A 19,360-nucleotide genomic window follows, 5' to 3' on the forward strand; every position below is an offset into this window, starting at 1 on the left:
TCCTCTTCCTCTTGAGGACTGGCCCCCAGTGGTCTCTTCCTGGAACCCCAGAAAAGGAAGTAGGCAAACAACTGGCTAGGGAACTGGGAACAAGGATAAGGGAACATTTGAATGTGAGGATCTGCAATAATCCCAGCTCAAAAAAAAAAATCTTCAAAATATGTAATCCAGTGGCCCCATAAATTGTTGTCCTAAGTGTGTTCACACTTTTCACCTACCAAGCAACCTAAAACATCACCCTGATGTCAGACCATATCAAGTAATATGACCGAATGATCACCTTAGGTTACAGAAATGTTAAGTATCACCATAAGCACCTTTCTTCTTGCAATGCACTCATTTTTTTTTTTCTTGTTTCTCTGCTGTTGATAATTTCAGTTACTTAGGAAAGCTATGATACTGAAGTGGTGGGGACAGTCCTTGGCTCACAGTAAAGCCTAAATAATTATGTGTGGGAAGAAAGAAAACAAGGAAGGAAGAAGAGACAAAGAGGGGGAAAGAGAAGTCAAAAGGAGGAAGGGAAGGGAGGAAAATTCTCAATGCCATGTAGTTCATGCACAGCTGTTTGGGCAGGACTACACATTACAGAGACAAGGACTTGCCCAAATTTCATGACTTTCAAAGTCATCCCCTGTGTTGTTAACCAGTGCTCAACACTTCTCTCTATTAAGAAATTCTCTGTAGTCAATATAAATCCTTTCTGCTTGATCTTAAGCCCACTTACTCTTGCTCTGTCTCAGGAGAAAGTGAACAGCTGATCTCCACACTTGGTACAATAATTCTTCATACATTAAAAGAGAGTAAGTCATCACTTCATTACTGCCTTCTTTTCCCCCTTAATGACCCAAATTCCCATAGCTTTTCTCTATGGATCCTGTGTTCTAATCCCTTAATCCAATGGTGCATATTAGTACTCAGTTCAAAGATGGTAAGAATAGCGTGTTGTCAAGTAGTGGTTTCAGGAGATCCAGCACAAGCCCCTCTGACGAGGAGCTTCTGTTCTAACCCTTGGAGCGAGCATGAATATTCTCCTGGAGTAAGTGTAGATTCTTCTCTGAGGCAGGTTGATGGAATCAGTTTGTACAGGTGCATTTAAGCAATTACCAAATATTTACTGGCCTATTCAGTAATGCCTTGCACTGATCTGGGCACAGAAGTGCATTGAAGATGCAAACAGATGTGGTTCCTGTGTTCACCATTAGGCTGTCAGTTTTTTCATAAATGAATGTGTGTGCATATGAGGGGATGGGGAGGCAGTTCCATTTTGTCAGTTGAAAGCTTTCGAATTGTACCTGCTACAGCAGCAACTAACCTCTATTATGTTATCAACAAATTGATCACTGTGGAATATGGTCACTATTGCCCTTGGAATATAGTCACACAGAGCATCCACATCTGGAGGTAGTGCTGTCTCCTGGATGTTAGGTTGCCAGACACTAGCATCCTTTCACTGGTTTTATTCATCCCAGGCTCCAATACCAGCAGAGTATTCTGTCCTTACTATATTGTTGTTGCTGCTATAGCTCTTGAGGGTCTTCCTTTTCTTGGTTGTGTTACCCTCCCTCTCACTGATCCACCCATTAATTTATAAGCACTATTATCAGTCCAGCATGGGTGCCACTCACTTTCATTTCTAGCCCTTCCTTCACTGGTGAATGTGGCTGTGACATCTCAGTCCTGCAAACAGTGGGTTCTGGGAGTCCAAAGAATGACCTGAACAAACTGAGAATGTTTTAATCTACACAAGGAGGGGGCACTTTCCAGTGGGTAAGGCCAGGGAAGAAAGAGTGAGTTTTTAAGACACACCTCTGGTGTCTTTGGGGAGAAGATAAGCAGGAATGCAAATTTTACGTATCTTCCTTTAATTCTGACCCAGACAGTCCCTTTAAGATCTGTTTACATCTTATGGCCTAAAAATGCACCATCATCATTTCTTGCAGTCATTACTCTGAACACACCCCCACTGCATTTCATTTTTATTATCCCCATTTTAGGAACGATTAAATGGAAGCAGAGAGCAGTTGCAATGAAGCAAATCATGAGAGGCTCTGATAGAGACAGAAGCCTGAAAGCTGGTTGGAACTGCTTCTCTGTGCCAGACTATTTTTAATGCAAGTTTATGCAGCTGTCCCTCACTTAGACAATCTTACAAATGAGCCCACTCTGCACATGATCATTTTTTCACCGTCCCCTGCCCTTTTCAACTCACCTTGCCATGTCCACACACATGCATATGAGTGTGTTCCTTTATAAATGTCCTGAATCACATTCCTACACACCAGAATGTTCTTGGCTTTCTGTGAACAGAATTCTGATTCACAGATCTCTTTGCTATTCTAGCCCCTAACCCTTCTAAGGATAAGATGTAGGATTCCATTAAAGGTTCATAAGAGGTTGAGCAACTATATCAAATCTGTTCATACTAGTAATATTTTCAGAGGAATACTAAGATACTGGCAATAGCAATTGCTCTGGGGAGGGGGACTAAGGTCTTTTTATTGCATGATCATCTGTACCACCTAACTTTTACCATGTGCCAATGTTACCTTGAAACATTACACAAGAAGGGTGATGATGACCAATTGACATGTGTTTTAGCTACTATTAGCTGGTGTGTGACTGTAAACTCTCATTTAATCTTTACAACAGTTTTACATAAAACCCTATTTTACTAATGGGAAATACATGTTTGCAGTCATTCATTCAGGTTTATAGAGCTGACAAATGGCCACACAGGGAACAAAATGCAGGTCTTCTGATTTCCAGAACCACAGCCTACGTTGTGTTGACTTTGAGTTTTTCCAGAGGAACCAAATTTATAAGACAGTAGCTTTGGGACTCCTTTTAAGCACTTGAATGAATACTGTGGAATTCATCACACGGCACACACCAATGGCTCAATGCTCCTTCCTCCAGCTGAGGCTCCTTGTTAAAAGCTGTTTATGCACACCTCCTCTGGATATCGCGCCTCCCTGAAGATCTCCCCCAGGTCCTTCACCCGCACTGCAGCAGTCACTCCAAACCTGGGAAAGGTACTTTCTCCTGATCTCTTCAGCAAACCACTTTGCCTGAATGAGGGATTTTCAGGGTCAAAGTAAAATACTGGTCAACATCTAACTTTCCTAAGCATACAGATTCTTCATTTATTTAACAATTATCTTTGAATGGTCACTCTGAGACAAACACTCTTCTTGAGTGTTAGAATTATAGAGATGAGCAAGGTCCTTGTCCCCATAAAGCATCCATCCTGGTGTGAAGAGACCAGTAATAAATAAGCGAGCAAGTAAATAAGGAGGATGCTGGATAATAAGAATCTTGAAGAAAATTAAAATAAACTTGTGAAAGAATGACTAGGGGACACGATATTTACCTAAATGACATGAATGACATATATGCCCTAGGAACTACTCTATCACCAGCTTTCACCCCAATTTCCATTCCAGACTCCTATTTATTTAAACATGAACTGGTAATCTCAGCAGTGAGAGCTGGGAAGGCCCTAACCATCTTCTTAGTCTCATGCCATCATTTTAAAGAAGAGGAAAAAAAAGAGCAAGAGAAGTGAAAAGAGCCAGTCACATGGCTAGGAATGCCCCCGATGAGTAGCTCTTACCCCAGGGTGCTCCTGCAAACCCAGATTCCCTCCCTGCAAATCTTCCCAGAGTCCAGCTCCTCCCTGTGGAATGCTCACCTTGGTGCCTGCCTCTCTCTAACTGCAGACACCAAATCTTCCTGGATCACAGAGAACCTACTGCAACGGTATCAAGGACCTTGAGGATGATCCAGGAGGCCAAAATAATAGTGGAAGGAAAGGTATAACCTTCTACAGTGCAATTTCCCTACATCTCAACCATTTTCCAAAACTGCTTATGGCTCCTGCCAATCCTCTCTGCCTATGGGTGACTCCCTAATAGAACTTGAGTTTGGGAGATGCATGGATCTGTAAACCCAATGAACACTAAACATCTCTCTTCAGAAATCTTCCCTGGTTTAACCAAGTTGACATGAAAATGTTCTATTCTTACGATTTCTCAACCCCTCTCAAAATGCTTTACAAAATGATTAACCACAGAATTTCTTTAAATAGCAAGTTCCTTCAGTACGTTCAAAGTACAATCTATAAAAATTCAATCTACATAAAAATTTTATTCCCCCTTCAAAAAAATAAAAAAATAAAACCAGCTATTGTATCAAGGGCAATAACATAAACTTGGACTCTTAATGACAGATTTTGGACTCTCATTATGTAATGGTTCTCATTCATTGTGCAAATATTTATTGAACCGCTCTATGCAATACACTCTTCAGGCTGCTATGAGGACACGCCAAAAGAAGACACAGCCTTTGCCCTCTGGAAGCATATATGCACACAACACTAACAAGGAGGGTGTGACAACAGATGCAGCAACAGAACGGTGTGAAGCTTCAGGGGAGAGGAGGGAGCATTACACTGCAGTCAAAGAACAGGGAAGGAGGCAGCGACATTTTAACGGGCTTTGAAGGATGCTTGTGATTTGTACAACTGTACAATGTGTTCCAGGAAAAGGAAACATTATGACATGCTCTACAGGGGCAGGACATACAAAGGCACATTCTTAGAATAGAAAAGAGCCCAGAGTAGGAAATGAGGAGGAAGAGAAGATAGGCCTTGGAAGGTAGACCAGAGCCAATGCAAGAATGGGTAAATGTGAACCCAATAGGTAAATCACAGAAGCCTTGAGTGGGTTTTGGGCGGGGAAAGAATACACAGTTGTGTTTTAGGAAGCTCATTCTAGCACCCATATGTGGGGCTGATCTAAACAGACAAAGGTTGGTTCAGGGACAAGGAGGCCTGTTTAAAAAACTTTGCTTCCTGGATCATCTTTAAAATAAGGAATAATCATGAGAGCTAGGATTGATAAACACCAGAAGGAGGGTCTGGTTCTGGAAAGGGATGAGGGTCACAGGCCTCTGATCCCAGCCTAAGGAAGTGACAGCTGCAGGACTATAGGTGGTGTCTCTTTAAGGACAGTTATGAGGTACTTCCTGCTTGAGGCAGTAATCATGAGTCCACCGCATGAAAGCCACTCCAGCGGGACGTCTTCTGAGCCATGTTTGAAGTCTCAGTTATTAATAACTCCTCGTTTGGAGATATACAGAAGTATCTGTTATACATGAGGAGCCAGAACACTTCTGAAATCATGATGTCTTTACAGCAGCAGCGAAAGGCAGCTTAGTTGGGATGGAGAGCAGGAGTCCAGGGAACAACCATTTCTGAACAAATAATAACTCAGTGGAGGGAGGGTAACTTAATCAAGAGCATCAGGCACAACATAAGCTTTATAATTGTGCCTGATGACAGCAACTATATGATAGACTGATGTCCCTCAAAAATCTAAGTACCAGGTTCTGGGTTCCAGTACCTGAGCCACACATGTCTTGTTCACAAGTGGATATTCATATAACTAACCATCCTGGGATCTCTGTGGTCAGATTGTGAACTTCGGGGAGTTTATCTCTGGTCTCTTCCTGGCTATTCTTTCTAGAAATGTATAGCTTAGTTCTATAGTTTGAATCATGAATGTCCTCCAAAGGCCCATGAGTTAGGGCTCACTCACTTGCCTGTCAGGCTACTGGGAGATGGTGAAATCTTTAGGAGGTGGGGCCTAAAGGGAGGATGTTAGGTCACTGGAAGGGGAGAGTCCCCTGAAGGGGATATTGGAATTCGAGCCATTCCTGTCTCTTTCTGCTTCCTGGCCACAGTGAGGTGAACAGGCCTCCTCCACCACATGCTCCTTGCTATAATGCACTGCCTTACCACAGACCCAAAGCAACAGGGCCAGGTGATCATGGACTGAAACCTCTGAAACCATAAGCCAAATTAAATCTTTCCTCCTTAGAGGTTGAGTTATCTCAGGTATGTTGTCACAGTGATGGAAAACTGACTAACATACTTGGTTTCCACTCCAATGTAAACCATGCTGGTATTTTAAAGTTCAGCCAGTAGGCCTATGGAGTCTATGGAACTTGTCTTAAATCAGTTTACCAAAGTGTCTTCATGGAATATGACTATCATAAACAAAGGGGATCTTGTGGTTAAATAAGTTGGGGAAATGCCATATTAAATAAAATTTAAGATATTTGTTTACTGTGAGATACTTCTGACCTCTCAAATGCTATTACATTCTGAGATGCTCCTGGAGTGAGAAGTAATAGGTAGTGTTTCCCAATCATATTTATCTGTAGAACCATTTTTCAGCAAAGTGTCTCGAGGGACAAGTGTCCAACAGAACATACCTGAAGAAAGGTCAGTGATGACTCTGCCCTCTGGAACATCTGTGTTTACTTAGGAATCTGGAATAATAATTAAACCTAAATATTTATTGAGTTATCACTGTGTACCAGGCACCTTTTCAAGTACTTTATAGGTATTGATATATTTAATCTGCATATCTGTGATATGAATTCTATTATTATTCCCATTTTATAGATGAGGAAATTGAACACAGAATAGTGAAGAGATTTGTCCAAGGTCCTAAGCAGAAAGGTTGGTGAGTAGCAGAGCCAGTCTGACGTCCACAGAAATTAATTTCTAATGGGAGAATTTTAAATATTGTGATCATCTGGCAGTGGGAGAGATTCTGAACACAACTTTGCATAGCACTCTTCAATCACAGTCCATCTCTGCGTGTTTGCTCATAAACTAGGCTTTATGGGCCTCCTCAGACACAGTGTAGGACACAACTTCTGAATGGTACCACCTGTTTGGTTTCTTCACCAAATTATGTTATATTGCACATATATAATCTTCCATTAAAACAGCCATGATTCAGACAGCAATGCAATCACCAGCAATAAACAGGAATGAATAAAGGAAACAACCTCTTGATTACCAAGGAAGCAGGAAAATGAAGATGCAAGTTTTGAGATCTAGTTTCTCCTATATTCTCCAAGTTTTGACCCAAGTTTCTCTCTGGGTCTAGGGATGAAAATCAAGGGACTGTTTTCCTTTAGTGTGTCACAAAATTTTATATCCCTACTCCTCTGTTTTGCTCAAGAATTGCCAAAGACATGTCCTACCCTCTCCCACTTCCTCTCCTTGTTCAGAAGGATTATCACCAGTTTCGGGTGCATCTGGTAGCCATCTTCACTGAAGGACAGATTTCTCCCCTCAAAAGTGACATTGATCAGATACCTGTAAAGATAAAATAAAAGTGAGATTAAAAACATGAAAAAGGCATACCAAGAACAAGACAGTCAGGTAGATATAGAGAGAAAGGTGGATGGAGACAGATGTGGAGAGATATACAGATATCGTCAGAAAACTTAGTACTCTTTGAACTCCCAGGTGATTATGCAATAGAATTATCCAAGTTTTCACCTAACAGGAATCATATGCCAAAATAATATAATAGTTCAAAATAAGGTCACCTGGTTTGAGTTCAGTCTATAGTTCTGACTTGGAGCAAATCATTTAACCTTTGGAATTTCATGTTTTTTGTTTTTTATTTTTCCTACCTGCAGAAAGTCAGGTAATAAAGGGCCTACCTTACCAGGTCTGTAAGGCTTAAATGGGATAACTAGGTTAAACACTTACCATGGGGCCTGGTGCAGAGTAAACCCTCATTAAGTGTTAACAATTATTCATGAAAGGAGGTGGAAAAAGGAGTGGAGGAGGTAGAGACAAGAAAAGAAAGTGACAAAATTCTGCTAAGAAAGGTGGCATGTAGAAATTTAGGACCTCTCCCTATTCTCTAGAAAAGCACATACTCTCTCTTACTGAGGTCTTGCCCAGTCTATATTTCTAAAAAGTTGGGAGATGAGTCCTACTGGTACCACAGGATGCATCTGGAAACCAGGGTTTTGTATTATGTATACTGAACAGAAACTACCTGAGGGTCAGAAAAGCAAAGAAAATCATTTCAGAGTGCTCTGGAACATGAGCACCAGTGAGCAGAAACTTTGGAGGTAACTAAAGTCATACCAATGAAACCGTCTTCCTCCTGGACACCTGCACCCCAGCCCCTGGAGTCCTCTGCAGCTGACTGTGATCTCGAGAGTGGTTCCTTCATTGGCAATTCCCACAGGTATTCTCATTACAACTGCATTAGTGCAACCAGCCTGATGGTAATTAATGTCCTTTTACTACAGTGGCCCATGGAATCAATAATGATTAGCTGTGTTCACATGACTTGCTTCTTGAGCTTTGGACCTGATGGTGCTCGTGAGATGGATCTCTGCTAAGGAGCAAAGGGGGCATCTTACAAGAACAGTGAAGGAGGCGGCTTTAAGGTCCTTCTTTTAACTTTTCTCATTCAATGAAACTGAGAGACTCTTGGAATGTTTCAAGTCACATTAGATTAAATGAAAAGGTCACTAGAATTCATAGCCTTTTGACAATTTTAAGGATGTCTAGGCAGCATGAACCATACTTTTATGGATCAATTCTCACTTCTAGAATTTTTTGGGATTGTTTTCAGTTTGTTATTCCCTGGTCTTGCATAGCTTCACAAATGCAAATCAAAAGCACAAAAGACTCCAGGGACTCGGGGAGGCTGAGGCAGGAGGATTGTGAGTTCAAAGCCAGACTCAGCAAAAGCAAGGCACTAAGCACCTCAGTGAGACCCTGTCTCTAAATAAAATACAAAATAGGGCTGGGGATGTGGCTTAGTGCCTGAGTGCCCCTGGCCCCTGAGTTCAATCCCTGTTCAAAAACAAAACAAAACAAATAAACAAACAAACAAAAAACACCACACACAAAAGATGCCCAAGAAGTAGAGAGTCCTAGAATTTTAGAACTGAAAGAGATTTTTATAATCAGATAGCCCACCGCACCTTGGAGGTGACACCACCTCTCAACAACATCATAAAACCGGTCCTCTCAGCTCTTGATTACTTCCATTGATTGGGAACTTACCATACTATCCTCCACCCTCAAGCAGTTGAAATCTGCTCCTTTGCAATCCTTTGATACTTTGTTCCTTTTAAAGATATTTTACAGTCTTGTTCTAATCCTTCTTCCACATGAGAGTTCCTCGAGTATTTGAAGACATTTAGCGTATATCCCTTATAAAATCAATTTTCATCTTTAAAGAAACCCTGAGTTCATTTAAGTTGATAGATTAGGAAACAAGCACAGAGAGGTTAAATTATTTACCCAATGTTATAGTACTAATTAGAAGTGGGAGTTAACACTTGAAGCAACATCCCTAGTCCCAGTCCTTTCTACCATACCACCCTGATTCTCATATGCAGCATCAGGTTTAACATCCATGGCTCCCTTACATAGCTGTCATATGCTCCTGTCAGCTATGTGAAACACCCCTGATCCATCTCAGGGCTCCACACAGCATCTTCTCCATATCTTGCACTGCTTCTTACCTCATCTTAGCACTGCTTACCCAAACGCATCACTGGTTTGAAGAAAATAATTAGGTCTCTTGTATTTTAGAACAATCCTGACACCCAACCAATAGCCCTATAGGATTCTTTCTGAGGAATCTAATTACAAAACCACAAGACAGAGTATTTTAAACTAACAAAGTAGAATTTAAGTCCCCAGCATCAGTAACTTGGAAAATATGTTCTTACCATGACAATACTGGATTACTTAGAATAATTAGAAGTCTTCAGAGAAAGATGAAACACACAAAATAGTTGAGTCCCATCTCTTTTTCTGAATGAAGGAAGGGGAAAGAAGAGAGGGCAAGAAGAAGGAAAAGAAAGAAGCAAAGGAGGGAAATAAATTACTTAGCTTGAGCACCTATCTTTCCACCAGCCATGGCTCTGAATAATTCTGACTTTATCTAAAACACCATTAAAAATACTTAAAGAAAGTTTCCATTTCAGAGGACAATTATAAAATTGAAGTTCTAGAAATAATTCAATTAGTAAGCTGCATGAATGGAATAAGTATATAGCCTCTCGAGATGACTCCTTTGAATAGGGTGTATAGGATGAGAAATTTGAGCTTTTCAGACATAAACCACACTCGCCGGCAATGCAACTGGCCTGTAGTTAAATTTCTCTGGTTATTCTTGCCCCACATCCTCCCAATTTTCCTTAGGAATTGTTCTCCTTCTAGAGTATTCACCCTTTTCCAACTGTGAAAATTAATTTGATCTACTAATATCTGAGCACTTCTCAGATATTTCACATTTATCAAAATGTTATAAAATTTTGACAGTATACAAAATATTCTTCTCCAAAGTATTTTTAAGTCATTTAAATCCTTCAGCAGCATATAGATTAATCATTCACATTGTGTTTTTCTGAGTAATTCCCTGTGATGTGACACCATTTAGATATCAGTGAGGAGTTTGCAAAATATACACCATCCTTGAGCAAGGATGCCCTTTGAGTAGCAGAACAAACCAATCCATTCAGTGAAGAGTAAGAAAAAAGGAGGGTATGGTTCCTTCTAGACATGTGACCTTGGCACCCAACCCTCAGTTATCCCTCTTTAAAATGGAGAGACATCACTACCCCCAGCTTCTCAGGGAAGACTGCTGTGATGAACGTATTAAATAGTGGATAGGAAAACTATAAATGATGTGATACAAATATATATTGGGGAGCATTCAGAAAAGAATACATGAGCATGATTTAAGTACTCAGAACCAAGAAACTTGCTTAATTTTGAACCTCAGTGAATAAAAGTGGGAATAAACTACATTGTAACAAGACCAACCTATCAACAGAGTACATCTGAGAAATGGAGTTTGGATTCCATATGTGGAAGATAAACTAGATCAAATGGTCATATTTAAGCAATTTAACTTTCCAGAAGACCTGAAAATATTCAACTACCCTTGCCTCTTGCTATACTTTGTCAATTAAAACCTCAGAATTTCATGTGTAGATCCTGGGCAAACGATTAAACTGTAATGAAGACTAAAAGATCCCATAGCCACTCTACTTTTCTAGAAACATGTCACCCTCAAGTGTACAATCTGAAATCCTAGCTTCAAGTGGCAAATTCAAAAGTTCTGCCCATAAGACCGCTGCATGCCCTATCAATTTGATATATTCTAAAAAATTGCTTGATTTGTCTCTAGGATGTAGTTTGACACATAAGAAACCTGAGGGCTTGTCTCATAAAGTTCTAAGATTACACAGAACCTCAGATTGCTAGAACTAGTAGAAAAAAATAGAAGTTATACACTGAGATCCATTATTGTAGAGAGGAGATCCCAAGATGCTAAATGACTTTTTCCCAAGTGACCTTCCTGTTCAGGACTGGAGCTCAAGTCTGCTTCTCAGTTCAGGGTCTTTTTTCATGACATCAGAAACTGAAGTGAAATCAGTTTCTCAACGATTCTGGTGTGCATTCTAGCATTCTCATGTCACATGTCATGGCCTGGACTACATAGGTCTCTAATGCAGACTGAAGAAAACAAAATCCATCTCATTTCTTGCTTGCCTCCTTGTTGAGAAAGAGCCTCAGAATCCTGACGGGCTCAGAGCCAACACATTTGTTTTATATGGCCAAAGTCACACTCCAGCGGGTTTAATGGGGTCGAGCTGAGGTTAACAAGCCCTTGTGCCTCTGTGACTTTGTCCGTGCCATGCAGAGCTCATCCGCTGCACCACACTGATGCCTAAGGCAATGATGGAGCAGCATGTCCTGTGTGGGAGGCACCTGAAGATGCCCTGCCAGAATGTTCTCAGAAAACCAAGAGCCATGGCTCCACAGTACTTTTCTGCTCTTCATATTTTCACAAAGCATTAGTTTAAAAAATATTAACATCCATTGGTGTGGTGGTATGGGAGACATGGCATCTGGTCTCATCCAATCCTTTTACTTTTAGATAAGGCAGATGAAGTCCAGAAGTTTTGTGGTTTTACCAAGACGGGAAGACAGGAGTGGGAACAGGGTTCCAATGTCCTCAACCCTAGGCCAGTGTTCTCTGCATTCACCAACATGCCTCAAAATGATGGCAAATTTCCAGAGCTCTCATTTTAATTCTCTGGTCACTAGAAATAAAGTGAAAAGGAATGCAGTTCTAAGGTAGGGGCAGTGAATTTTTGACCACTAATTTATAATATTTTGGCTCTGAAAATCTGTAACTCTAACCTTGTGTTACTGGTATGTCTACCACTGAAGACTTCTGCTCCTCACCTATTGAATACACTGACTGGTTCTTAACCATCTTGGCTTGCCTGGTGTGGGGAGCTACACAGAGGCTTCTTCAACATGCTTTTGATCTCTACATTTCTTTTCCTCTTTTAAATTAATTTTTACTGTGTATATTCAAGGTATACAACATGATGTTATGTGATACACATAGATAATAGAAGGTTACTGTAGTGCAGCAAATTAACATATCTATCTTCTCTCATTTCATCTGATTAGTACTGTGGCTATTATGCTATTGCACTCATCATCTGAACAGCAAGACTACAAATCTTTCAAAAAGTCTTTCAAAGGAGTGGAATATCCTGCTATAAATCACTATTACTTATACACATTTTTCCCTAGAAATAGTAGAAACAATTTCCCACAGAATTAGAAATAGTGGACTCTAAAATTTTAATTTAAAAATGTTACCTAATTAGAGATCAGTATTAAAGGGAAAAGGCAATGATTTTAAAAATTAGATGTTCAATGTTATGGTTTGGTTAGAACGAATAAAAATTTCTGAATATTTCCTAACTTAGAAATTCATAATTATCAGAATGAATCCAAAATGATCAATCCAGCATAATGTGATCAATGTGACAGGTCATGGTCAGTGAATAATTGTCTTCTGGGCTTAGTGATGGATTCTTCTGGGATCAAACCCAGGAGACTGTTCCCATTAGAAAGATATCCTACATTCAAACAAATGAAAAAGTCTAGACAATACCCCAAAATACTGCTAAAAAGAAAATGAGGAACAAGCAAACAAAAAAGAAAAAAAGGAAAGGAATACCGTATATATTACACACACAGCAATGTAACATGGTGTTTAAGAGCCAGGATGCTGCAGTCAGATGACCTCTGCCCGAATGCTAGATGCACCAGTGCCTAAGCGGGGCGACAATCTTTTCAAGATGCATGAATTATTTAGTATTGTCAACAATGGTCTCTTTAGGGAAAAGGGATTTGAGGAGATTGTTTCCTTAGAGACACAATGTCATATACAAAAATATTGTCATGTATTGGACAAAATAATTAGAGAAAAAAAAACAGTTTTATAACCTGTCTTTTTCTCTTATTTAGGCAAAAGTCTACCTAGCAGAGAATCTCAGGAAAAACTAATTTAAAGGGAAAACCATAACATTAACTTAAAATTGCTCAAGACAGGTTAAAAATAGTTTGTCTTCTAATGAAGTAAACACTTGGTCTGAAATAGTGTTTATGTCATTGATTTATTTTGCAAACCATTCTTCACAAATAGTAAAATGTTCAGGTTTGGGCTAGTTCATATCTAAGTTATTTAAATTCTAAATTAGTGGTGTTAAGCTAATGAGATACTAAAGTATCTTGACAACTGGTTGCCCTACTACTAGTGGTGAGGAATGTGCTTTAGTCCCTTAGCAGTTTGGGCTAAACTGCATTCATTTGAGGGTACGTAGTGATGAGTCTTTTCACACTCCTAGGTCTAACGGTGAATCATTTCTGAGAGCCATTACCTGGATTCTGTTTCACAACTGAATGCTATTCATTAGTTTTATCTGAAAAGAAAGAAAATAGAGGAGGATTGTTGAGATTAACCCAACAATCTCTGCTTGTATATAGGAAGATGGAGAACATTAATTTCCCTCCAGAAAGATGCTGTTTCTGACCAATTGTCATATCAGTAAGAATTCTGAGGGCTCTCCCATCAGCTATGATGGACTCTTATCTACCCATCTGTACCTTTTCACCAACTGGGGGTCAATGTGACAGGCCATGGCCAGGAATCAGTTCTCCTCTGGACTTAACCTATAGGTCCATCTAGGATCAAACCTAGGAGCTTGTTCTTATTGGTGTGATATCCTATACTCAATTGAATGAAAAGGTCTGGACAATGCCCCAAAATTCTTAGTAGTGAGAGATTAATAGAAAGAAAATACACAGGAGAAATGGAATAAATGATGAGGAAAAGAACATAGAATGTATCACACGTGCACACACACACACACACACACACACAAACACCAAAAGGCAGTGCAGCAAGGTGTTTAAGAACATTGTAGTCACTTGACCTCTGCTTAAATCCTAGATCTGCCAATTTTGAAGTCTTGTGATCTTGCAGGTTTTTTAACATTTCTTTGCCTCAGTTTATTCATCATAAAAATGTGAATAGAAATAGCATCTATCTCACAAGATTGTTGTGAAGATTAAATGATTCTATATTACTTAAAGGAGTTAGCACTATCTACTACAGAGAACATTATGTGTTTGCTGCTGTTAACATTGTTATCCTTATTGCCTTTTAAAAATATTGCCTGGGTGTCCAAAATTTTAGTGTTTGCAGGGACTTTTGGGTCACAGTCCAACCTTTTAACATTTAAAGCTAAACACATCGAGGCCTGGAGAGATGCTGCATGCTATGGCCACTCAAATTTAGGGACTGGGTGTCCCAAGTCCCAGATCTCTGCTTTTTCATAGCACCATCAGGTGGTACATTTCCTCCTCTCATTCCTATCATATCCCAAACTATTAAGGCTTGAGCACATTTGCTTTTGCCTACTATGATTGGTTAACCCCTGGAAGGTATTTTTCAGTGGAGAACCACTTAATCATGCTACTTCAATATAAAGTTCACTTTCTGAGGAAGGCAAAAGATGAGCTCATATTTCCATAATTTTAGTCTAGAATAAATGACTTCTCAACAAAATGATCCCATCCTGACCTCCCATAGCCTTACTTTGAACACTGTGTAATTCTCTTTAAAATCCTTTCAGAGAAAGGCACTTTCCTACTTTTGTGTACAGATGCAACACAATTTTTTTTTCTAATTATTTTTTGAAAAGTTTGTATTTGTTCTTTTTAGATATACAGGACACTAGAGTATATTTTAACATATTATACATAGAGTATAACTTATTCTAATTAGGATCCCATTCTTATAGTTTAACATGATGTGGAGTTTCACTAGTTGTGTATCCACATATGAACATAGGAAAGTTACATCCAATTCATTTTACTGTTTTTCCTAAAACCATCCTCTCTCCCTTCCCTTCATTACACTTTGTCTAATCCACTGAACCTATTCTCCACTGGACCCCATTCTGTGTTATCATCCTCATATGAGACAGAACATTCAGTTTTTGTTTTTTTGGGATTGGCTTATTTCACTTATCATGATAATCTCCGGTTCCATCCATTTACCAGCAAATGTCATACTTCATTCTTCTTTATGGCTGGGTAATATTCCATTGTGTATATATACCACATTTTCTTTATGCATTCATCTGTTGAGGGGCACCCAGGTTGGTTCCATAGTTTAGCTATTGCAAATTGAGTTGCTATAAAAATTGATGTGACTGCATCACTGTAGTATGCTGATTTTAAGTCCTTTGGGTAAATGCCGAGAAGTGGGATAACTGGTTCCAATGGTGGTTCCATTCCAAGTCTTCTGAAGAATCTCCATACTGCTTTCCAGAGTGGTTCAGGTATAACACTTCTTAGGGAACTAGGGATGCCATCTTTGATGCTAATTCGTCAAATAATCAGTGTATCAAAGCTGCTTCTCATTTAGGTCTGTGCACAGAACTTAGCAGTGGGAAAGGAATTCCTCCTTGTTCTCATGCTCACAACTCCTAGTCACTTCTGCTCTTGTTGAGACCTGCTAAGACACCATGGGAAACCCAGGCTTACTGGTGGTAATGGGAAAGCTAGAATTTCTGGTGGGAAGGAAACTAATAACTTCTCAATAAAGGCAATGTTATTGTTTCAGTATTTTCCTTTTAGTTCATATTTCCATGCTATCCATGAATTAAAATTACTTTCTTTTAAAAAATTTAAATAAAATTCCTTTCCTCTTCCACAGATAAGATGCTGTATATGTTGGGAAGTAGCCTAGCACACACTACGAAAATTTAGCAGCAAAACCTCCCCAGAGAAAATGCTAAGACAGTCAAAGACTAGATGATCACTTAGGGCAATGCTATTTCTTTGTTATGCCTAGTAGTCATTTCAAAGTGAAGACTTACCTTTCTGACACCCATCTTAACTCATGCAGTGGCAGTACTCCTCAGGGGTATGCCAAAACAAGCCAAACAACAACTGGCAGAGATTTCTCTAGAACGTTCAGTTTTGACCATAAACCTTTTTCTTCCTGTGAACTTTTAGACAACTTGACAGAAATCTTGAGTATATGTATATATATATACTCAAAGGTTCCAAAGTGGCCTGCGCATGACACCAAAGAAAAAGAAAGAGGAGTCTTTTCTCTTCCTTTTGACCTTCAATTTGTTCTTCCCTCTTCAGGAGACTCTCTCCACTCTCTTACACCTCAGGTCATCAGTAAAATCAACACCCTGCAAATACCATGGCCCCTACCCTCTTTGCTGCTACCATATTCTTATTTTCATCATTTCTTCTAACAGCTCTACTGATGGCAGGGGGCAAAAGAGGTTGAATGAATGTATGATGAATTAGTTAAGGATTCAACTACAGGGATTGTAGTAGAGATTATGAGGAATTGTCACTCATGGAAAAAGGTTATAATTTATATTTCCAGTAATGTTTGGCAAAAATCTTCAAGTAGAGATTTCCAGAAGCAATTATGGGAAGAGGGTCAAAGGGGGAGGATATTCCAAGAACATGGAAAGGTTTCCATCAGACAGAGGACTCAAGATGCCTGGGTGAAGGTTATGTCTTTAGGTGACATGGACAACCTATAATTACATCATGCTACAGGTGCAAGTCAGAGAGAGTGCTGAAGGCTGTCATTCAAAAACACATTTCTGACTTAGAAAACCTAGTCACAGGGCAAGTGCTCTACCAGTGAGCACTTGCCTAGCATGCATAAGAGACCCTGGGTTAGATCCCCAGCACTGCAAACAAAACAGAACAGAACAAAACAAACCAAAACAACACACCTATTCATGAACCATACCTTCCATGTGGTTAAACACCTATCACATAGAGAACAAAGTGATTTCTTGAGTCTGGGAACCAAGGACAAAAGTAAAAGTAGTGCCAAGTGGAATGTAAGATGGGGATGGAGAAAATGAACTGTCAGGAAGGTTAGTTAGCAATAAGGAGTTTGTTAAGTTGGTTTCTATAACATGGTCTGGGGAATAGTTTTTGGACTACTGTTCATTCAGTGAAGGGACCTATGCCTAAAAGTAGGGCTGGTTTTAGGAACCCAGGAAATTTACACTAGTTAGCAAAAAGGATATCAAGAATCTGAAAACAGTGAGACCAATTACATATAACCGAGGAGAACACACCAAAATGGAAACTATAATGCAGGGACAGGTGGGTCAAAGGTTATCAGTCAACTCCATGTCTTATGTGTCTAGAGTTTCTGCAAGTATTGCTCTAAATCATAGTACAGTATGGCACTATATCAGAGAGGGAAAGGGAAGATCAAACTTATTTACTTACTTACTGAAAGGCACCCATTGATCTTTTCCAGTATTCTAAAATGGATGACCCTTTAGTCAGAGTTTCAAGCAAAATGAGGGCAAGAGTTTATCTGAATCAACCTCAAGTCCCTGTCTCCTCATCCTCATGAGGACAGCACCAGCACCCCAAGGGCATCTTCACAGGGAAGCTGAAAGAAACATGTAATCATAGCTCCCTGCTGTACCATGTGGGGGCTAGAACTGCTGTTTCTTCTTTGTCAGGGGATCCTAGCTCTTTCTCTTCTTCTGTAGGTTGATGTTTCCATGGAAACATGCTCTTTAATGCTTCTGAAATTACTGTGCATTTATACCATTAACTCTTTGTGGGCTACAGCAGGTCCAGAGATTTTCAGCCCCTCTTAAAAGTAATTCCATTCTCTGCTTCTTCCTGCTGCAAACTTTTTGAAAAAGGTAATTGACACTGGATGCCCTTATTTCCTCACCAGACATCAATCTTGCAATCTTGCAATCCTGCAATCTTGTCTTTGCTTCTCTCATTCTACCAAAACCTTTTATGATGTCATCAATAATCAAAGCAAGGTCAACAAAAGTATAATCAGTAGTTTTTGCTCTGCCATCCTTCTCCTTGACATTGTACAACTTCCAACAGTTGACACACCCCAATTTTTAGCGATTTCCCTTTCCTTTTCATATCGTTGCTTACAGTAAGATAACCTCTTGGTTTTCTTTACATACCTTAGGCCAGTCCTCCTCTCTTGTCATTCATTTTCATTTGAACTCCCTAGCCTGAGGGCACCCTGCAACTTGGTTTTGAGTCTTCGTTCTCTCTGAGACTCATGTGCAGTCATAGCATCAACAATCGCACCACACCAGGGCTTCTGAAATCTCTATCACAGGCTCTACCTCTTTCTGGACCTTTAGCATAATATTTCTGATTGGACTTCTTAACATGAATGTTTTGCTATCAAGTCAAACCTACCAGGACCAAGTCCAAGGCATTTTCCTCTGTCTTTTAGCAATGAGATCCCCATCCTTACAGATTTATAATTCTGGTACCACTTTGATGTCTCTTTTTCTCTGTAACAATTTCATCTTTATCACATTAATGTAAAGGAGAATAAGCCGATTTCTCTTAGGAACTGCATTCCCAGAACCAATCAAATCAGTTGAAAAGTCAACTACAGTTTAGCATTATGTACATAATATATTGATTGACAATTTTTTCCTTTTCAACACACAGTTTCAGGGTTTTTGTCTCCCCAAGGTAAATGAGTCTCATAGCCTTCTAACATATAAGTGAAATTGCTTGGAAGTAGTATTTCTGCTCTGGTTGCTCAATTAAAAAAAAAAATCTAGCAAAGCTATCATTTATTGAACACATGCCAAGCTCTGTTCTGGATGCTTTATATTATTTTAAATTCTCACAGCAATTCTACAAAATAATAGCATATATTATATAGGATTATATAATAGTTATATTATAATGAAGCCCCAAGGCTGTTGGCACGGGGAGCTGAACTCTTCTACTTGTGAGTGATTCTAAAGCTCATGTCCTTTCCGCAGCCTTACATTAAAATAATATCGTCAAAAGAAACAATGGTGAGAGAAGAAGGAAACAAAGAAACCACAAAGCTCTAACATGGTAGAACTAAAATCCAAACCCAGACCTGAATGTCTCCAGAGTCAGGACTCTTAATCATTATTTGTACTACCAACCAGAAGCCCATCAGCTGCTTTTAACTGTCCCTCATGGAGCACCATAAAGGAAGTCTACCCGGAGCAGAACAAAACACTCAGGCTCTCCACAGCCCTGTGAAAGACTGGAGGCACATTGCTGGTCAGGAGATACATTCATAGAATAATAAGAGAATTC

General features: G+C 39.6%; 1 protein-coding gene across 1 annotated transcript in view; it reads right to left on the reverse strand.

Moving 5' to 3' along the window:
* Positions 1–19,360, reverse strand: part of Grin2b (glutamate ionotropic receptor NMDA type subunit 2B) — a 394,948-nt gene that overhangs the window by 97,458 nt on the left and 278,130 nt on the right. Inside the window, exon 4 of the mRNA XM_047550285.1 lies at positions 7,060–7,174. Coding sequence (XP_047406241.1) covers positions 7,060–7,174 — 115 coding nt within the window. The remainder of the gene's footprint in view (positions 1–7,059; positions 7,175–19,360) is intronic.

Source organism: Sciurus carolinensis, chromosome 4 (assembly GCF_902686445.1).
Source record: "Sciurus carolinensis chromosome 4, mSciCar1.2, whole genome shotgun sequence".
Lineage (NCBI taxonomy): Eukaryota > Metazoa > Chordata > Mammalia > Rodentia > Sciuridae > Sciurus > Sciurus carolinensis.